The 19,762-nt window shown below is 43.0% G+C and overlaps 1 protein-coding gene across 1 annotated transcript in view; it reads right to left on the minus strand.

Annotated features, from left to right (window-relative positions):
• The window catches only part of LOC136711937 (transient receptor potential cation channel subfamily M member 2), a 44,456-nt gene that overhangs the window by 10,497 nt on the left and 14,197 nt on the right, over nucleotides 1-19,762 (minus strand). Inside the window, exons 14-24 of the mRNA XM_066688531.1 lie at nucleotides 17,074-17,186; nucleotides 16,668-16,766; nucleotides 16,165-16,390; nucleotides 9,672-9,790; nucleotides 8,858-8,990; nucleotides 8,178-8,349; nucleotides 7,350-7,530; nucleotides 6,953-7,122; nucleotides 2,523-2,655; nucleotides 466-553; nucleotides 214-301 (exon numbers count right to left, since the gene is read on the minus strand). Of these exons, the coding sequence (XP_066544628.1) occupies nucleotides 214-301; nucleotides 466-553; nucleotides 2,523-2,655; nucleotides 6,953-7,122; nucleotides 7,350-7,530; nucleotides 8,178-8,349; nucleotides 8,858-8,990; nucleotides 9,672-9,790; nucleotides 16,165-16,390; nucleotides 16,668-16,766; nucleotides 17,074-17,186 (1,522 nt within the window). The remainder of the gene's footprint in view (nucleotides 1-213; nucleotides 302-465; nucleotides 554-2,522; nucleotides 2,656-6,952; nucleotides 7,123-7,349; nucleotides 7,531-8,177; nucleotides 8,350-8,857; nucleotides 8,991-9,671; nucleotides 9,791-16,164; nucleotides 16,391-16,667; nucleotides 16,767-17,073; nucleotides 17,187-19,762) is intronic.

Genomic DNA, 19,762 nt, shown 5'->3' on the forward strand with positions numbered 1-19,762 from the left:
CCAAACAATGACATAAGAAATAAGATTAATATATATATATAATGTGTGTGTGTGTGTCTGTGTGTGTGTGTGTGTGTGAGTGTGTTGAAAATATAGACCTGGTTGTTGCAGGATATCCAAATTAATTGATAATAAATCATTTTCTGTAGAATTGTAAAGAAAACTAAACAATGTTGTCAGTCACAGGATCCAAGGAAAATAAACGGGACTTACAAAGCATGGGGGCATCCACTGAAGACTGCAGGACACTGGTCTGCAGAGCATTCACTATCCATTGTAAAGCTATATTAGACTTTGCAACCTGTGTAAGAAAACATGCAAGACAAGTACGCTAAGATTATTGTGCAATTACTGGATCTTACTGGAACTGTGAATTTAAATTTAAATTGATATTTTTAAAGACATCTCCATTCCAATGACCATACAAAGGATCTGCAGTTTTAGAAGGAGCAGGGAAACCCAAACCTGCTTTTCCAGGAGATCCAGCCTCTTTACCATAGAGGCAGAGTCTTTGCCCTGCTCGCTCTCCAGCAGATCCACTGCCACCCCGACCCTGCAGGAATTGCCACAATACATATGGTAGGTACTACAGACAAACTCACCAACATAGCTCTCATATCCACTTACAATTTATGTCAATATAAATTAATACAAAATACTATATATCAAATCAATATACAATATTTTAACATAATGTAACTGCCACGGTCTCACCTGCTCTTCCCTCAGTTCACCACCAGAGGTCTCTCTCTCCCAAATATTAACCTCTGTGTCTCACTCTCTCAGTTCCCGGATCAATCAGTCACTTAAACATTCCTTCCACCGATGTGCACTTGTTCCGTCTTTCCCCTCTTCCCAATGGTCTATCACCCTTCACCCGGTCTTAGCTTTCCCCTCAACACAGTATATAAACCCCTTTGTTTCTCAGTCTAATTGCAAAGTCTTGCATTCTCTCTTGAATCATTTCTGAGCACTCATCCTTGCTAGATTACCATGTTTTGACTCCTGTATTCCTGTCTTTGACCTCCTCTCTCAGATCTCCCTGTTTAGCCTGTTTGCCCGATCGACTGACCCTGAACTGTACCTGTTTAACCCTTCTGGATTTCCCCTCTTGGATAGTTTGCCTTTCTGCCCTTCAACTTAAGAGCCTGCAATTGGATCCATCTCCCTAGTCCCTGAGGTTGTTACAGTAACGTGTCAGCAGGGTTGTAAAGTAACGAAATACAAATACTTCATTCCTGTACTTAAGTATAATAAAAGTATGTTTTTTGAGTATTTGTACTTTACTACTTTTACTTTTACTCCACTACATTTTTTAACAAAATAATGTACTTTAATTTCACTCCACTACATTTTCACACAGACGACTCCGTTACTGTTACTCACTTCGGCAGGTCATTAATATGAATATTAAACCGGCTCTGTGCGTCATTCTGCAATGCCATAGCACCATTCACACGTCACTCACGCACTTCACCATCTGGGGAAAAACGTATTTTGATTGGCCTTCACACAGTAGAAAGGCCGGTCAATTTGACCAGTTAGGTTCGCTTTCAAAGTAGTATGCCCACAACGAAAACAAAAGTTTCACCGCGCAGCTGCATAAAAAACGTTAATAATCGGTATGCAAAATGAATAGTTTAGCAGTGCTCACAATTACGTGGAAAAACTGCAACGTGTCGGTGAGTTTAACAACCTATGGGAGTAACAGAAGGAGACAGACAGGCACACGGCACAGAGAGGTGAGGATTGATCTGAAAGCGCATGCGTACCTGCGTCCGAGCTGCAGTCACGGTAGTGCAGTGTACAGTACTGTTTGCTTTCCGCGATTGGAAATGTACTGTATTGGATGGGGGAGTGTTATTGTGGTAATTAGCAGCTGTGTTGTGTTGTACAGATCGATGGTGTTGTGCATGTCGCTGTGACGTTGTCATAACGTGTTTTTTCGAGCTGGTTGTGAGGCGCATGTTGTAAAGCGGTGCAGTGGCCTGTATTCGTGGGCAGTCTCACACATTGCCCCTAATCTTAAGCATTTGCCACAAACATTATTAGTATTGTAACGCTTGCAGGGGTTTCCAAGGAGTAAACCCAACTCATCATTGCAGGTGCAGCAACACATCGTTTTATTTATTACTGCATTGCAGGCCTCAAGGACTGAACACACACACACACACTGACTCGTTCTTCCGCTTCCCTTCACCTTATATCCCGTCTCCCTACACTCCTCCCCACCGTACCGACTCTACCCCATTAACTCTTTATTTAGTGCGTTGGCACACTACAGTACTTAAACATTGTCAGTTTATATTAACGAGAAATAAAAATGATGATTGTCACGTGGTGAAATTACTAAAAATACTAAAATGTAAATATCATTAAAGTTACTATAAAATAATATATTATTTACTATAAAATAACTATAAGTCTAAACTGGTATAATTAATCTTTGAAGAGCAGTAACAATGTTAACAGTTGACATTGTCTGACAACTTGCCCCCCACCCAGTGCCTCAGGGACCTTACTTCTTGGCTGTGTCCAAGATCATGTTCTCAGTACTCTGGCTCTGGGCCTGACACTGGTTGGCCAGGAAGTTCTCCTTCATGAAGGCCTCCCACGACAACAGCTCCTCCTCCTCTATGTGCCACTTCGAGCTCTCTGACATCATAAAACAGGGAGAGAGACATCTCATCACTAGGGGCCTGGCCAGTTATTGACAGGCTTCCAGTTTAGGAACACAGACAGAATCCCATTAACCAGGAGATCATGCCATTCCCGGTAAATTCCACACAATTGGACCATTTGCTGCTTCACTAGACATGACAAGATTTTAGGTATTAGCTGACCCAACAGTATAGAACCACTGAGTCCAGGATCAACTAATGTAATGGAATTTCATCTTCCCGGTTAGAAGAACATAGCAAGGGCCAACATGCTGTTGAGCCCACGAAATCCCCTCACAGAAGCTCATTAGTAAGGACAAGCCTGTGCACAATATTCAGGTAAATTGTGTGGCAGTGTCAGAGGCAAGGCTGGGGTCAGGGCAGGTCTTTCAGTGGAGGAGACTACAAAACCCCTCCTCCAAGACTCCAAACCCCAGAAGCCAGCAGGGCTCCTGATGGCCATAGCCCCGCCCACCACTTCCCCTATAAAAGGAAGAAGGAAGCGAACCAGTGTCTGCATGCTTGGCTGGGGGTAGCAAGGTGCACAGGAGGGCGAGAAGACGCGGGAGCGGGAGCGGGAGCGGGAGCGGGAGCGCAGGAGAAAGAAGGGATAAGTTCACAGTTGAGGGATGCACTGGCTTACGACCCTTTTTCTGGACCTGGACCATTCTCCCTCTTAAACCCCGGACTGTCTGACAACCTCCCACTGGTAACAAACTTTGATTACGGACTGTGACTACGAACCTGCCTTGCCCCTGTCATACTTCTGTTTGCCTGGTGTTCAGCTCTACCAACCCGGGCATTTACTGTTATTGTTAGTGTTTGTTTTGTAGTTAGGGATTGTTTATGTTTAGTTAGTGCTCGGACAGAGCTAGGTTTTGTTTTGCTTTTTGACACTGTGCCTGCCATTTAGGGAAGCAATAAAACCACAGCAAGCCTGTTTTGTACCCTTTGCCTGCCTTCCTACTGTGTGTTTCAAGACCAGACCCCGCCTACATGCAGCCCTTTCTTGTGACGGGCCCCCCAACCCGTTACAGTTGTCAAATTCTGAAAAGGTCCTTGGAAATGCAGAGACTAGAAACGGAGATCACATAATCCAATTACATTTTTGACAGGACTCTGTGGCAAACAAGTCCTGTCTTGCTTATTAAATTCATTCTGGGCTGAGGAACTGTAATAATTTGGAATACCTGGTGCAGAGCACAAGAGAAGGGTCAGGTTGTGCGAGAGGTCAGTAGCCGGTAGACAGGAATAATAGGATTAAGGCAATACTTGTACCCCTGTGATGATGTGAGCATAATAAGAAATTAATGGAATAAGATGGACCATCGTTCAATTCCAAGGGAGGAGTAGGATTGGAAGGTGCAACAATACTAAGATACTAAGAGAGAGATGTGGAATGTGGGTGCAATTTTGAAATGTGCAGGCAATTGGAGTCAATAAGAGATGGAATTAATTTGTTGGAGGATCTTAAAAAGTCCAATGAGCAAGGGACAGAGCTTTTTAGATGGCAGACGGAGACAGATGTCCCTGATGGATAACCAAACTTCTTGCCCAGGTTGGTACTGGGGAGTTGGTCATTGGTGACGATCCACCTGAGCTTTATGGTGATGGATGGCTCTGTGGAGGCGTAAAAAGTCCCTCAGCGCTTCATTAATAAAAGCTTGGAAGACCGAAGGGGCATTAACTAATCAGAATGGCATGACGAGGTATTCATAGTGACCACTGCTTGTAATAAAAGCGGTCTTCCATTTGTCCCCTTTTCTGATCTGGATCAGATTATATGCGCTGTGCAAATCAAGCTTTGTAAAAAAGCAAGCTCCTCAGATTTGTTCCAGCACAGCCGGTACCAAAGGTAATGGTAGTCAATACATGGTCTGAGTCCCCTGTCCTTCTTTGACACAAAAAAGAAGCTAGCCGCAGCTGGAGAAGTGGAGGTTCGAATGATTCCAAGATCCAGGGCTTCCTTGATATAGTCCTCCATGGCCTGTGATTCAGGAATTAACAGGGGATAGATATATACTCTGGGAGCAGAGATTCCTGGCAGCAAGTCGATTGCACAGTCCCAGGGAAGATGAAGAGGTAGTTGAGATGCTTGCGACTTACTGAAGACTGCTGCCAGGTCCGTATATTCAGAAGGGAACTCGGGGGGGTTTGGAAAGGAGAGGGCTTTCGATATGAGTTGCTTGACAGGGGAGGAAAGGCAGCGTGAATAGCAGTGACTTCCCCCAGACAGTATTTCTCTGGTCTTCCAGGAGATGGTCGGGTTGTGGTGAATGAGCCAGGGGAGCCCCAGAATGATATCAGCACCAGTTGAGTTAATGACAAAGAGGGAAAGTTCTTCACTGTGGAGAGCACCAATCTGCAAGTGGATGGGGCCAGTCCTCTGAGATATGTGACCTAAGCCTATGGACTGATTGTTTACAGCCTTGATTTGAAGAGGAGGAATGCAGGAGGCAAGAGGAATGCCAAGTTGTTAGTCAATTGACTTTTCCTGCTGACCCCGAGTCCAATAATACAGACACAAAGACATGTTTGGTATTCCATGTGACCTTGGTGCTGATCAGACCCTGGGATTTGTTTTATAGTGTCCTGTATGCACGTTAATGTCTTGGAGAGAGCTGGGATGGACAGAACAGGCATCGCGGAAGTGACCAGCTTGGCCATGGTATAGGCAGAGGTGTTGTTGTAGCCTCCTGTCTTTACTCACGAGTCAAATGTGTGCACTCAAGCTGTGCAGATCTGGGCGTTTGTACTAGTCTGGCAGGCTGATGTGGGAAGTATGAAGTAGGATGTTTTCTTGAATCAGCCCCTCCAAACCGAGGGTGGCATCACAGCATGTCAATTCAGACTGCAGATTGGAGTAAAGCCCCTGTCTGAAGACAGTGAGCAAGGCACGCTCACCCCACCCACTTTTACCTGCCATTTCCTTTCCCTCTGCCAGGTGATCAAACATGACAGATTAAGCTTTTCTGTTTTTTCCTTTTTTGCTATCTTTAGTAGTTTAAGGTTATTATTATTTACAGAGAAGTTAATTTAGTTTGTTATGGTTTATATGTCTTGGTTTTGTTTATACATTTGTTTTGATTGATACTATTTGGAATTTTGTGTGCATTTCAAACAACGTTAGGACCCTCCTTATCCACGGCTTGCAAGAAACAGCCGCACTTTGAGGTGGGTGAGGAGCGATCCCAGGGAATGGGTGATTTTGCCCTGCTGGTTCCAGACAGCTGAAGCCCATTGGAGTGCCCTCCCAGTCACCAAGGTGAGTATAAAGGCAATCCTCATTGCATCATCAGGAAAGGCAGAAGGCTGATATGAAAAATACAAAGAACACAGCAACAAAAAGGCCCTATAATTCTCAGGGGAGCCGTCATATTTTTCAGGGATAGCAAGACGGACTGTTCTATTCTCAGCTGTGGGAGAAAGCCTCTGCCGAATGTGGCTGAGCATGTCTGACATCTCCTTCAGCCTGGGGTCATGCATCCCAAGGATGGAACCCTGGGTGGACACAGCGGTAGAAAGCTCTTCTTGGTCAATGGAGAAGGTGAAGTCTTCTGTAATAACTGGGAAAACCTGTGGTGCTGGACCCATGTGCACAGGAGAAGGGTCAAGGTTGGGGGAGAGTAGACAGGAATAATAGTGGCAAGGCAATACTTGTAGTCAAAGGCACAGGTGAATGGTCTGGCGATCAAGCAAACAGTATGGTCGGGAGAATACAAAGGTCAGTAGTCGAAAAAGAAAACACGGGTCTGATACACAGGAAGGCAAACACTGGGAAAGAATGCTCAGAATTACTAGGGAGAAAACAAGATCTCACAATGGGTAAGTGCTGCAAAGTAATATATAGGTATCAGAGGAAGACGGTGGTCAGTGGCTGGAAGAGCTGGACCAATGAGAGGGGATGCTGAAACATTTGCACATGGTTGTGAGTATTGGAATGTCTGGGATGCTGTTCAGAATTCGGGAGATAGTTATCTCTGAAGATGAACCGGGGACGTTTGGGGTGAATATATGACAGGAACATTATAGCTATACATTGCTTCTATATTTGAAAAGGTCAGCAACTGCTTCAAATATATTTATGGGTACTTTTGAACTGCAAAGGATGAAATTCTATAGATTTTAATGGCGTTTGTCAATGTACCACTGCACAGTTGGAATTGAGTGGCGCACAAGAACACACTATGTCAAAAGAGCCAAAATAAATAAATCAATGTCAAACCGAACAACACTTGGGCGATACAGACAATGAGGGGTCTATGTCGTCTGCAAGGTGTGCTAGCACTCACCGATTTGCTTGTGTTTCCTCAGGATAAGGCATCTGAGGAAGAGGAAGAGGTGGCTGAGGATGATCAAGGGTGGGGGGGCGGGGGGGCGGCTGTGGTACTCCTTGATCAGCTCGTAGCGCTGGAACTTCCAGATCTGGTCCGTGTTGTCCTGGACCTCTTGAAATGTGTAGCTGTGAAAGGCATTGGGTCAAATGCCCCTTTCAGTGACCGTATACAGCTTTTAATTTTATCATTCAGTGTTTCTGGATCATATAGGTTAGATTCCAGAGCTGGCTTTTCAATAGTGACCCTAATTGAGTGCTTGTGTCTGTTGCTGTCTTTCTGTAAAAAAAGTAGGTATGCAAGCACAAATGGAAAATAAGCATTGAGATGGGAGGCAACTGTGTGCAGTACTTACCTAAGCATTGCTACCAGCAAATTGAGCAGCAGAATATTGGCGAAGAGAAGGTAGACACAGAGCAGGGTGGTAGTCAACCACACAGGGAAAGCCGGGGTCTGGTCACTATCAAGGACTGGGCACCTGGGCATCAATGGGTCACTACCAGTTAATGTGCACTTGGTTATGTCAAATCCGACATCTAGAAAAGGTGTGGGGCAGGGGAGGATAAGAATAAAGGTCATTTTCAGTCTTGGAAAATAATGCACAAATCCAGGGTAAGATTTCAAGACAGCATTAAGCATTACACCTGTAACACAACACTCTGTAGTGGAAGGGAACATGGAAGAAAAGGCCATAGCATTCTTAATGGAATACTACAAACAGTTCTGGTCACTTTATACAAAGAGTTAGAGAACAATTAGATTCAAGATTTAATGGTAGAATTAGGCTTAGTGTTACAATTATGAGTATAAACTAGAGGAACTTAATCTCAAATGTTGGCTAAACAGAGTTCAGATAGAAAGTCTTTTAATATTATTAAAGGTGACTGGAAACCAGGTACAAAATTTATTGTTTCATATGATTACTGCATACAGTTTGTTTGCCAAGATTTTAAAAATATACTTTAGTACATTGCTGACACTGACATAAACTCTTAATCTGGGGAAACCGAAATAAAATCAAATATTATTATATCGAGGAATATCTGACTCATGGTGAGCAATGGGGATGCCAAGGTGCTGGATTTGTCAGATGGAGAGAACAGATTAAACTTGGGTTGAGCAGACCCTCTCCCATTACAATCAGCTGGATGGGAAGGAATGCACCAGCTGGTACAGCACTTACTGTCAATGTTGGATGGAATTAGTCCAAATATGGTCAGGTAGGGCTCGTACACAACACCCCGCAATATCCAATCCAGCCGATCCTCATTTTCAATCCGGATGGCATGTTTGGCCACTCCGTAGGCCAGTACAAACACAGCCAGCAGGAACATGAAGAAGAACATGTCCTTCATCTGGGAGAGGGGGTTGGGGGGTGAAGAGTCAATGTGGTCCAATGGCCAAATCCATTTGACCTTACGCAATGTTCAAATAAATCTAGATATACAGTTAGGTCCATGTGTTCCAGACTTCAGGCAGTCATTGACTGCAATGGATTTGCAACCAAGTAATGAAACTCACAATTTAATTAATGATTATGTTAGTTTGTCCAAATACTTTTGAGACCCTAAAATCGGGAGGGCCACATATACAAATGGGTGTACTTCCTACACCATTCTCCCAATTTAGATGTAACTACCCTCAAATTAAAGATGAAAGTCTACACTTAAACCATATCTTTATTGTTTCCATTCAAATCCATTGTGGTGGCATACAGAGACAAAATTATGACAATTGTTTCACTGTCCAAATATTTATGGACCTAAGTGTATTAGCTTGACACAGAAAAATACTAGCATAACCAAGAATTCCAGATCAGATCACTGATGCAATACAAATGACATATGAATGAATCCCACTCACCATTCTCTTTACTATGATGATCTTTGGCCCTAGAGTTCTGCTGACTGCAAAGATGGCCATCAGTCTCAAGCAAAATATGATAAAATCAAAGCAAAGGATGATTTTCCCAACATAGAAACCAGCAGTAGTCAATCTGAAATGATAGATCGTAAAATATAAAAGTTTGAAGAAGAAATAGAAAAGTTAGAATCTGTTTAGATGACTTTTCATGCACTTAGAGTATGCTAATGTATTGTTTTTATAATTTTAGTAGAATGTAAGCATTTTAATCTTACTTATATAAACCATATAAAAAAAAACTACTTGAACTACAGGGAAACTACAAAACATAGCAAAGCACAATATATTTCACAGGATGTAGGCCCAGTCTTGGCTTTAAAGAATGCATATCAAGAGTCATTCCTCTGGCTGCTTAACTTGCTCACAATACAATCCCATCAATACTAACAGTACATTGTGTTCCAAAATATTGCCATACACAGATACCACAACTTTGACATTAATTATTGGTGGAGGGAGTATTGTTTCATTACTTTAGTTAATGTAATGGAAGTCAGAAATTTGCTTTTGGGGAAGGATGGGATATTCATTTTAAGGTCATGGTCAAATCCAGAAAGCCCTAATTTTGAGTATTAAAGTATTTTTCCTGAAGCATCCATTTCACTGCACTGCAGAACATCATGATTCACCTGGGGAGATTATAGCAACTGCTTGACTGTAAATAAGTGTCCTTGTTCCTTTTAGCACCTGAATTAACTCTTTCCACCAGTGTAACTACATTTATCTTTCAGAGCAAAGCAACATAAAGACCAACCTGCATGCAAGTCCAGAAATGAAAATGAAAATAGCCAGGACATCAAGCTTGTTCCATATGTCACTTATATAGATCTTTGCCTTCCTTCGGAAACGAAACCCATCTGGATCATTAAACAGCTGGCCACAGAAACAGAAAAGACAAACAAGACAACAGTGGTTTCTAATGGGTTAAACATGCATTCACTGTGCTTGATATTACATTCTGGAATACAGTAAAGCACAGTAAATAGGAAATCAATGAAAAAAAATATATAGGTTATGATGATAATTTAACACTCCTCTCCTTTGCAACAGATACACAAACACAAGTGTAGTACCTTGCACATTTGGGACAGCATGTTTGCTTGAATCTGCTTGTTTTATTTGCAACTTCAATTTCCTTTAGTTTTGCTATTAAACAAAAAATCTGGCCATAGATCTTAATGCAGCCTCTTTCTAAAAAGAAAAAAAAAAAAAAAAATGGATGGAAATGTAGTGGGAAAACAGCAGAAGATACATTTTTGCGGGAGTCTGGGAAGCTGTGTTGAGAGATTGCGCTAGCTTTCCAGTGTAAAAATCTAATTGTTTAATCTAAAACAATAGTTAAAGTAACTAGAGACCTGTGTATTCTCCTGTGAAAAGAAAGAAAACAAGTGAATTCTGCATAACTGGACTCATTGACTGCATTGCCAAGACCGAGATTGCCTCAGATTTTACTACAGCTAGTAGTAGTAGTAGTAGTAGTAGTAGTAGTAGTAGTAGTAGTACAACAATGGAGGGAGAAGACCCACTCGGCGTTGAGGCAGATGTTGTTGATTTTTCTCTGGAAGATCCTGTGTCCGGGTTACATACTGTGAGTAAGAAAGGAATCTGTTTTTCGCCTGTGTTTTCCTAATTATGTTCTTTATCAAATTAAGTAGTCTGTCTTGCTTCCTGTAGACATTATCTAATTTGTGAACAGTATTTTCCTATCGTTTTTTTAAATTGCATTACTGCATTACTATTTTTTTTGCAACTACTCAAACTATTTCTATAGTGTTTCTTGTCCTCCACAGGGCCACTTACTGGGTCGCTCCCACAATACATCAAGCGCGCCATCTAGGGACTGTAAATAACAACAATGTCCTCATTTTTAATACACTGCAATTGTGAGTGCACTCGATTTAAAATATGCAATGTACATTTTTTTGCCTTTCAAGTCAAAAGACAACCATAACCAAATGGGAAGAGCCTTCTGACCTGCCAATCATGTGAAAACATGTACCAAAGCTGCCCAATAGGGGCCCAGCTGGGAGGAGTCATCCCACCCCCATGCCTGTAAAGTGTATCCTCTTCACAGTAGCAACCTGCCATTTCTTCTTTCACCTTGCCAGTGATAGTTTCATTTCGCTCTGTGTGCATGCTAAAAGTGGAGGAGTGTGCTCACCAATCTAAGGAGTTTTTTAGACTTTGGTCTTCTCATAGAGCTTTGCTTCTCTTCAGAGGTAAGTGTTCAGCAGGAGTCTTGCTCGTTGCCAGCTTTGGTCCCTCTATTGAAATCTCCTGTGCATATCCTCTCTGCGGAGGTAAGTTTTGAGCAGTAGTTTTTCTCACACATATAGCTGGCTTGGCTCCTCTACATAGACCTCTTTGTACCATCTTTCGGATATTCTTGATTGTGTGTTGGAGCTCAGTGGCTGCTGTTCTCCATGGGAGAGTGTCGCTTGGCTGAGCAGTTCCTGTTGTGGGACAGACACTACAGATCCCTGCACTCAACATGGATGTCTACGTTGACACATCGATATCAACCTCGAGATCCAGTAGCTATGGCCACCCAGCAGCAAATGCGATACCATCTGAATGAGAAGAAATTGACACAGGGCTGATGGAAGGCCCCTCCATCACCTGGAGGAGATGTCCATCCTCCTCAAAGCATCAATTATGCCTGGTCAATCTTTCGGGACCACTGTTGACCTGAGCATAAATGCCCAGCCAGGGTGAAGGAAACAGTGTCAAAATATGTTGGCCTTCAACAGCCGAGAAGACAGCCCCACTCACGCCACTGGCCCTACCCGTAGGGGATACAGTGGGTGAGGAACAAAAAAACCCTGCAGCTGCAGGCCGGCAGCGCGGGGCAAAGTTACCAGCATAAGCCAGGTGCAGGTCAGGGTAAAAATAGACTTTTCAGCAGGAAGCCTAAGGGGAGAAGCTAGCCCTGCAACCCCCCCGGCTAAACCGCAGAGAGAATGTCCCCAGAGACAAAAGACAGTGAGCCACGGATACGCTGTCCATTTCCACTCTTGCCTCCCACTACTGTCGGATGTCCAGAAGGGCAAGAACTCTTGCTCAGGAGATTGCAGTAATGCAAGAGAAATTAGCTGTATGACAGGTGGACCGAGAGAACTCATGAGAGGGGTTCTACTCATGGTACTTTCTAGTGCCAAAGAAGGACGGAGGCTTAAGACCCATTCTTGATCCGAGGGGTCTGAACATGTTTCTGAAGAAAAGAACAGAGGCCATGCAACATGTGAATACACTGGGTTTCATTTCACACAGAGCAGAGCTCTCTCTCAAACTCACCCATTCGGTGGTGTTCTTGGGAATGTGGTTCGACTCCATGGCGATATTTGTCCTCCTGTCAGAGACAGGATCGAGTCACTGAAGTCTAGAGGCTAGACTCTCCGGCTATTTTACTTTCAAAATCTGTAGAGACTGTTGGCGGCCGCCTTGAAAATCCTTTTGTTTGGACTCAGGACAATGCGTCCGTTACATCACTGGGAAAATGCTTATGGGCTGCACCCAGCAAGACACAGACACTTCCGACAAAGCCTTTAAACGTTCCCCATTCAAAACAATGGCTACTACCTGTTCAACTCCCATTCTTCCTACCATTGAGTCAGTAGGTCTTGGCACATAGCATAAGTTAGCCGGCTTAGACTTTCTAGCAGGACACCAAGTCTTAATATGGCCTTCCTGTCCACAGTGATGACACCTCACCTTCTCTCTCTCAGGCCTCTCTCTTTGGTTGCTGCTTAGCCTAGACACAGATTGGGCAAGACCACCCCTATTCCCCCCTTCTGACTTACTTGGTATGAGGTTGTAACTTGTTCTAGCGAACCTGTAGCTCTTTGGGCCCTTCCTTGCCGCCACGAAGACCTCGGCCAGACGAGACGCCTCCAGAGCTGTTTTCGGATCATGTTCCCGTATCCACACCTGTACTTCAGGATTCAGCATCTGCAAGAACTGCTCCAGAATAATTATTTCTCCAATGTCCTTGACTGATCGCTGGCTTGGTTTCACCCATTTCTCATATAACTGCTTCAGTCTCACATACAGTTCTCTAGGTGTTTCACCTGGTAATACATCAACAGCTCTAAATCGTTGATGATACGTTTCAGAGTTGATTTCATATTTTGCAAGAACAGCCTCTTTCACTTTATCATAGCCCGAAGTGTCATCAATGTCCATGGAGACATAAGCACTACGTGCTCTTCCAGTTAAAAGTGGAACCAAGCGAATGGCCCAGTCTTGCTCTGGCCACTGACAGGCTATAGCCATTCGTTCGAAGGTTGTTAGAAAATGTTCAATGTCATCTTTCTCGTCCAATTTCTGCAGTTTTGGTTCTTTTCAACCAGCAAACTGTTCCCATTCTATCATGCGTGGTGCCACTGGTCGATTTAGCTGGTTATCCTCCTCATCAGACTGTGTAGCCTGCGTGGTTTGTCCCACTACCGTCTGTAGCTGCTGGAACTGATGCATGCATGCTCTTCCATCTCTGATCCTGCCGTGCAGCGTCCCGCTCCATTTGCTCCTCACGGACTTTCTGGACCTCCAGGAAGGCTTTGAACATGCCAGCCAATTCTGTCAAAGCAGGATCACTGCTGTGGCCTTGCCCTTGCATCTCAGCTTGCTCTGTTGAATGAGGTGCTTCTGTTGCCCCTTCATCAAGGTCACCAGTTCTCTCCTCCCTGGTTCTCTTAGGCGGCATACTTCCTCTTTGACTTCTCACTCTTTGGACACTGTATTGGAGCTCCCCCTACTGGCTACTGGATCCCACTCTGACACCATTTGTAAGGATGTCTGGGTGGTCAGTGTAGAGTATCTCCAACAACACTTTGTGAAGAATGGCAAAAATCAAATCAAATCAAATCACACAAAACTTTAGATAATCCATAATCAGGCTAAATGGAACTTCCTATCACACTGAGGATCTTGTCCTATCCCCTCTCCCTCTCTCTTTGAATGAGCTCTGTGCCGAGCTTATATCCATCATAGGTATGTAGCTCCTCCCATTGAGCAGTACCACTATCACGTCATAGCTGGTTAAATAAGTCATAGTCATTTTCATTGCCTTATAGCAGCTATATCAGTATTCACAGATAGTGACATCTATATAAAAAGTTTCGGACCACACCATATCCTTTGAAGCACATATATATATGCATGTACACACCATGCTTCAAGATAGGTTCACCCCTCTATTCCTCTGGTCATGCGTGCTTCCTGCTTGCCCTTTACAGCTTGTTACTATGCACTCGCGCGCTCCACCTGCACGTGGCCACATCAGCTGACTGACTGCGCATCCAGGCTCTCAGGTACACAAAGTAAGTTCTCAACCCTTTTCATTGTAACCCATAGCAAGTTATAAGCAATGTTATCTTAATGCCTGTGTGCACCCAGTAATCAAGACAACATACGCTCGTTTTGCTTTAATTATTGAAAGAGTTGTTACAACCAGCCGGTACAACACCAGATAAAAATAAATACACGCACTTTTTACATATTTTAAGCACGTCCCTGATATTCCTGATCATGCTTCTACAAGGTATAAATACACAATACACCCTGATATCAATAAGAAACTACACTTGTTTCTGTGCAGCCCCGTACATATACAAACAAACACCAGATACTATAATGCATTTGCATACTCAAGGGATTAGGGAAGGGGAACGCGTTTCTCCTTCACATTATATATATATATATATATATATATATACACTCACCTAAAGGATTATTAGGAACACCATACTAATACTGTGTTTGACCCCCTTTCGCCTTCAGAACTGCCTTAATTCTACGTGGCATTGATTCAACAAGGTGCTGAAAGCATTCTTTAGAAATGTTGGCCCATATTGATAGGATAGCATCTTGCAGTTGATGGAGATTTGTGGGATGCACATCCAGGGCACGAAGCTCCCGTTCCACCACATCCCAAAGATGCTCTATTGGGTTGAGATCTGGAGACTGTGGGGGCCAGTTTAGTACAGTGAACTCATTGTCATGTTCAAGAAACCAATTTGAAATGATTCGACCTTTGTGACATGGTGCATTATCCTGCTGGAAGTAGCCATCAGAGGATGGGTACATGGTGGTCATAAAGGGATGGACATGGTCAGAAACAATGCTCAGGTAGGCCGTGGCATTTAAACGATGCCCAATTGGCACTAAGGGGCCTAAAGTGTGCCAAGAAAACATCCCCCACACCATTACACCACCACCACCAGCCTGCACAGTGGTAACAAGGCATGATGGATCCATGTTCTCATTCTGTTTACGCCAAATTCTGACTCTACCATCTGAATGTCTCAACAGAAATCCAGACTCATCAGACCAGGCAACATTTTTCCAGTCTTCAACTGTCCAATTTTGGTGAGCTTGTGCAAATTGTAGCCTCTTTTTCCTATTTGTAGTGGAGATGAGTGGTACCCGGTGGGGTCTTCTGCTGTTGTAGCCCATCCGCCTCAAGGTTGTACGTGTTGTGGCTTCACAAATGCTTTGCTGCATACCTCGGTTGTAACGAGTGGTTATTTCATTCAAAGTTGCTCTTCTATCAGCTTGAATCAGTCGGCCCATTCTCCTCTGACCTCTAGCATCAACAAGGCATTTTCGCCCACAGGACTGCCGCATACTGGATGTTTTTCCTTTTTCACACCATTCTTTGTAAACCCTAGAAATGGTTGTGCGTGAAAATCCCAGTAACTGAGCAGATTGTGAAATACTCAGACCGGCCCGTCTGGCACCAACAACCATGCCACGCTCAAAATTGCTTAAATCACCTTTCTTTCCCATTCAGACATTCAGTTTGGAGTTCAGGAGATTGTCTTGACCAGGACCACACCCCTAAATGCATTGAAGCAACTGCCATGTGATTGGTTGGTTATATAATTGCATTAATGAGAAATTGAACAGGTGTTCCTAATAATCCTTTAGGTCAGTGTATATATATTATATATCGTGATATATTGTTATCATCTGGATGGTGGAAAATATTGTGATATTAATTTTAGTTCATATCGTCCACACCTACAACACCTGCTACAACTGAAGAACCTAGGAAAACCTTTGTCACCCTGTACCATCAGTTGCTGTTCTGTGAAACAAAGCCACTTCAGGTGAATAAGTCAGGTGAGGGTTATACAGGCATGTATTAACACACATCTCAGAAACAAACATTCCTAAACACCACTTAACTAGGTTATACCATGATTGTAATTGGAACATTTATAAATATCATGCAGTGATCGGCTCACCTGTCGAATCTCCTCAAACACCAAAGAAAGCAACCACACATAGAGCAGGATCTCCCAGCCGGAAGGGGTGACCTGGAAGTTCATCATCAGGGTATAGGCAAAGAGGCAGAGGAATATGAAGTAGGAAATGATGTTCCAGTAGAACTTAACCACTGCGCAAGAGAAGAAGCTCAGAAGGCGTGTGAGGCAGGTCAGGGGTTGTTGTTCAATCTGCTCCTGGTTCAAGCTGAAGAAAGCAGAGTAGCGACCACAGTGGTAAGTGGAAACACCACACGATTCGTAGGAACTATACTATTATCAAATCCCAGAATTGTATGTAAAGCATACATACGGGGCGGGGGGGGTTAATTGGGCGGTGAATTGCAATGGAATAAAATAAGTACAAGTTTCAGTCAGATATAAAGGTGCTGAGACTCCCTGCTTGACTTCAACAGCTATATATTAATCCCTGTTTCTTCCTCAGTTGATTCTGTAAAAAGATAGATATTTTTAGGTAATCTCACCAGATATGTGACCGTAACTTAGCTGGACCCAGAGCCATTGATTCCATATTGTCGATGTCCTCTTTTCTCTCTTGCTTCCTTTGAATCTCTTCATCCTGTCTGTCAGTGACAAAGAGACAGTTAGGATCTAAGTTTGGTACGCAGGGCAGTGTATGTACCATCTCTATTAAATATTGCATGCATGTGTTGGTTTATTACCCATCTCAATTTAACTATTTACTGTATTGATTTTGGAATTGGATCTCAACAGATCAAATTGCATTCTAATTTTGCTTAAAAGAAATATGAACTGGGTTGTCTGTATTTTATAAAAAAATATATTTTGAAATTGGAAAAAAATATTTTGATTTAGAAAATCTTTATATTTAAGGTTTTAATATACATGTATTAGAAGAAAGGCAGAAACCTGAATGTGATGAGACCAGTGTAGATGAGAGGGAAGAACAACATGCACAGTAACACCTTCCATATTGTTGTGTCCTCTGCCAGCTCCCCAAACCACATCTTGGTCATGAAAGCCTGGTTAGAAAAAAATCCAATGATAGTAAAGCACCACATCCAAGAAGTAACCATATCTACACCATGTATCAAAGACCCATTAGAAGTTTTATACAAATTGTCTAACAAATGTTTGGTCCTTTATACCAAGGGTTTTTAACCTTTTTGCCTCAAGGTTTCAGTTCAAGACCACCCCCCCCAAAAAAAAAAAAATATATATATATATATATATATATACACTCACCTAAAGGATTATTAGGAACACCATACTAATACTGTGTTTGACCCCCTTTCGCCTTCAGAACTGCCTTAATTCTACGTGGCATTGATTCAACAAGGTGCTGAAAGCATTCTTTAGAAATGTTGGCCCATATTGATAGGATAGCATCTTGCAGTTGATGGAGATTTGTGGGATGCACATCCAGGGCACGAAGCTCCCGTTCCACCACATCCCAAAGATGCTCTATTGGGTTGAGATCTGGTGACTGTGGGGGCCAGTTTAGTACAGTGAACTCATTGTCATGTTCAAGAAACCAATTTGAAATGATTCGACCTTTGTGACATGGTGCATTATCCTGCTGGAAGTAGCCATCAGAGGATGGGTACATGGTGGTCATAAAGGGATGGACATGGTCAGAAACAATGCTCAGGTAGGCCGTGGCATTTAAACGATGCCCAATTGGCACTAAGGGGCCTAAAGTGTGCCAAGAAAACATCCCCCACACCATTACACCACCACCACCAGCCTGCACAGTGGTAACAAGGCATGATGGATCCATGTTCTCATTCTGTTTACGCCAAATTCTGACTCTACCATCTGAATGTCTCAACAGAAATCCAGACTCATCAGACCAGGCAACATTTTTCCAGTCTTCAACTGTCCAATTTTGGTGAGCTTGTGCAAATTGTAGCCTCTTTTTCCTATTTGTAGTGGAGATGAGTGGTACCCGGTGGGGTCTTCTGCTGTTGTAGCCCATCCGCCTCAAGGTTGTACATGTTGTGGCTTCACAAATGCTTTGCTGCATACCTCGGTTGTAACGAGTGGTTATTTCAGTCAAAGTTGCTCTTCTATCAGCTTGAATCAGTCGGCCCATTCTCCTCTGACCTCTAGCATCAACAAGACATTTTCACCCACAGAACTGCCGCATACTGGATGTTTTTCCCTTTTCACACCATTCTTTGTAAACCCTAGAAATGGTTGTGCGTGAAAATCCCAGTAACTGAGCAGATTGTGAAATACTCAGACCGGCCCGTCTGGCACCAACAACCATGCCACGCTCAAAATTGCTTAAATCACCTTTCTTTCCCATTCAGACATTCAGTTTGGAGTTCAGGAGATTGTCTTGACCAGGACCACACCCCTAAATGCATTGAAGCAACTGCCATGTGATTGGTTGGTTAGATAATTGCATTAATGAGAAATTGAACAGGTGTTCCTAATAATCCTTTAGGTGAGTGTATATATATATAATATAGGCCTATACATTAACCTCAAGATTAGAAATACAATCAAATAACTGATAAACATTTAAACATTCTTGACAAAGTCAATCTAAAATGTATTCCAGAATAACCAAAAAGTCATTTACATTAAAACTTGGGCCTGATGCGTCTTGCATAGCTCGTCAATCTGTGGTACAATGTTAGAAAGGCACACTCTCATTTCATCCTTTACATCCAATTTTGCCCTGTACTTTGTTTTAATAACAGCCAATGCAGAAAATCCAGACTCCAATCCTGCAAATGGTAGCAGGACTTTCACTGCTGTTGCAGTAAGCTCTGGATATTCATTTGATATCCAACCAAAATCATGAGATGTTTCATCCACAGCTCTGATGCTTCTGGCATAAAAAAAACTATTGTCTGAGGTCAATCAGTTTATCTTTATAACGACATCAGGAACTATGGAGATAGATCCAATTGCAGGCTCTTAAGATGAAGGGCAGAAAGGGAAACTATCCGAGAGGGGAACTCCAGAAGGGTTAAACAGGTACAGTTCGGGGTCAGTCAATCGGGCAAACAGGCTAAACAGGGAGATCCGAGAGGGGTCTCTATACTGTGTTGAGGGGAAAGCTAAGACTGGGTGAAGGGTGATAGACCAATGGGAAGAGGGGAAAGATGGAACAAGTGTACATGGGAGGAAGGAATGTTAAGTGACTGATTGATACAGGAACTGAGAGAGTGAGACACAGAGTTTAATATTCGGGAGAGAGAGACCTCTGGTGGTGAACTGAGGGAAGAGCAGGTGAGACTGTGACAATCTTCTTCAATGACATCTAAACTGTGCTGCATTTCCTTGTTGGTATCGTAAAGGGATCCCTAATCCAATCCTGGTCGATTTTAAGTAATTTATCCATTTCACCGAAATACAAATTAAACTGAGCAACAAGCCCAGAAAGATGGTTACAGATTATGTCTGAGATATCGGCCACTTCTGAAGCGCCGTCATTAAAGTCAGTTAGGCAGGGGAACATCGTTGTTATTCCCAATCTCACTTGTTCATTCCACCATTCTGCTTTCGCTCTGAATCCTTTGATTTTGTCAGAGAGATCCATGACATTAGTGTCTGGTCCCTTCATGCTTGTGTTGAGTCTATT

Source organism: Amia ocellicauda, chromosome 16, assembly GCF_036373705.1.
Source record: "Amia ocellicauda isolate fAmiCal2 chromosome 16, fAmiCal2.hap1, whole genome shotgun sequence".
Taxonomy (NCBI): domain Eukaryota; kingdom Metazoa; phylum Chordata; class Actinopteri; order Amiiformes; family Amiidae; genus Amia; species Amia ocellicauda.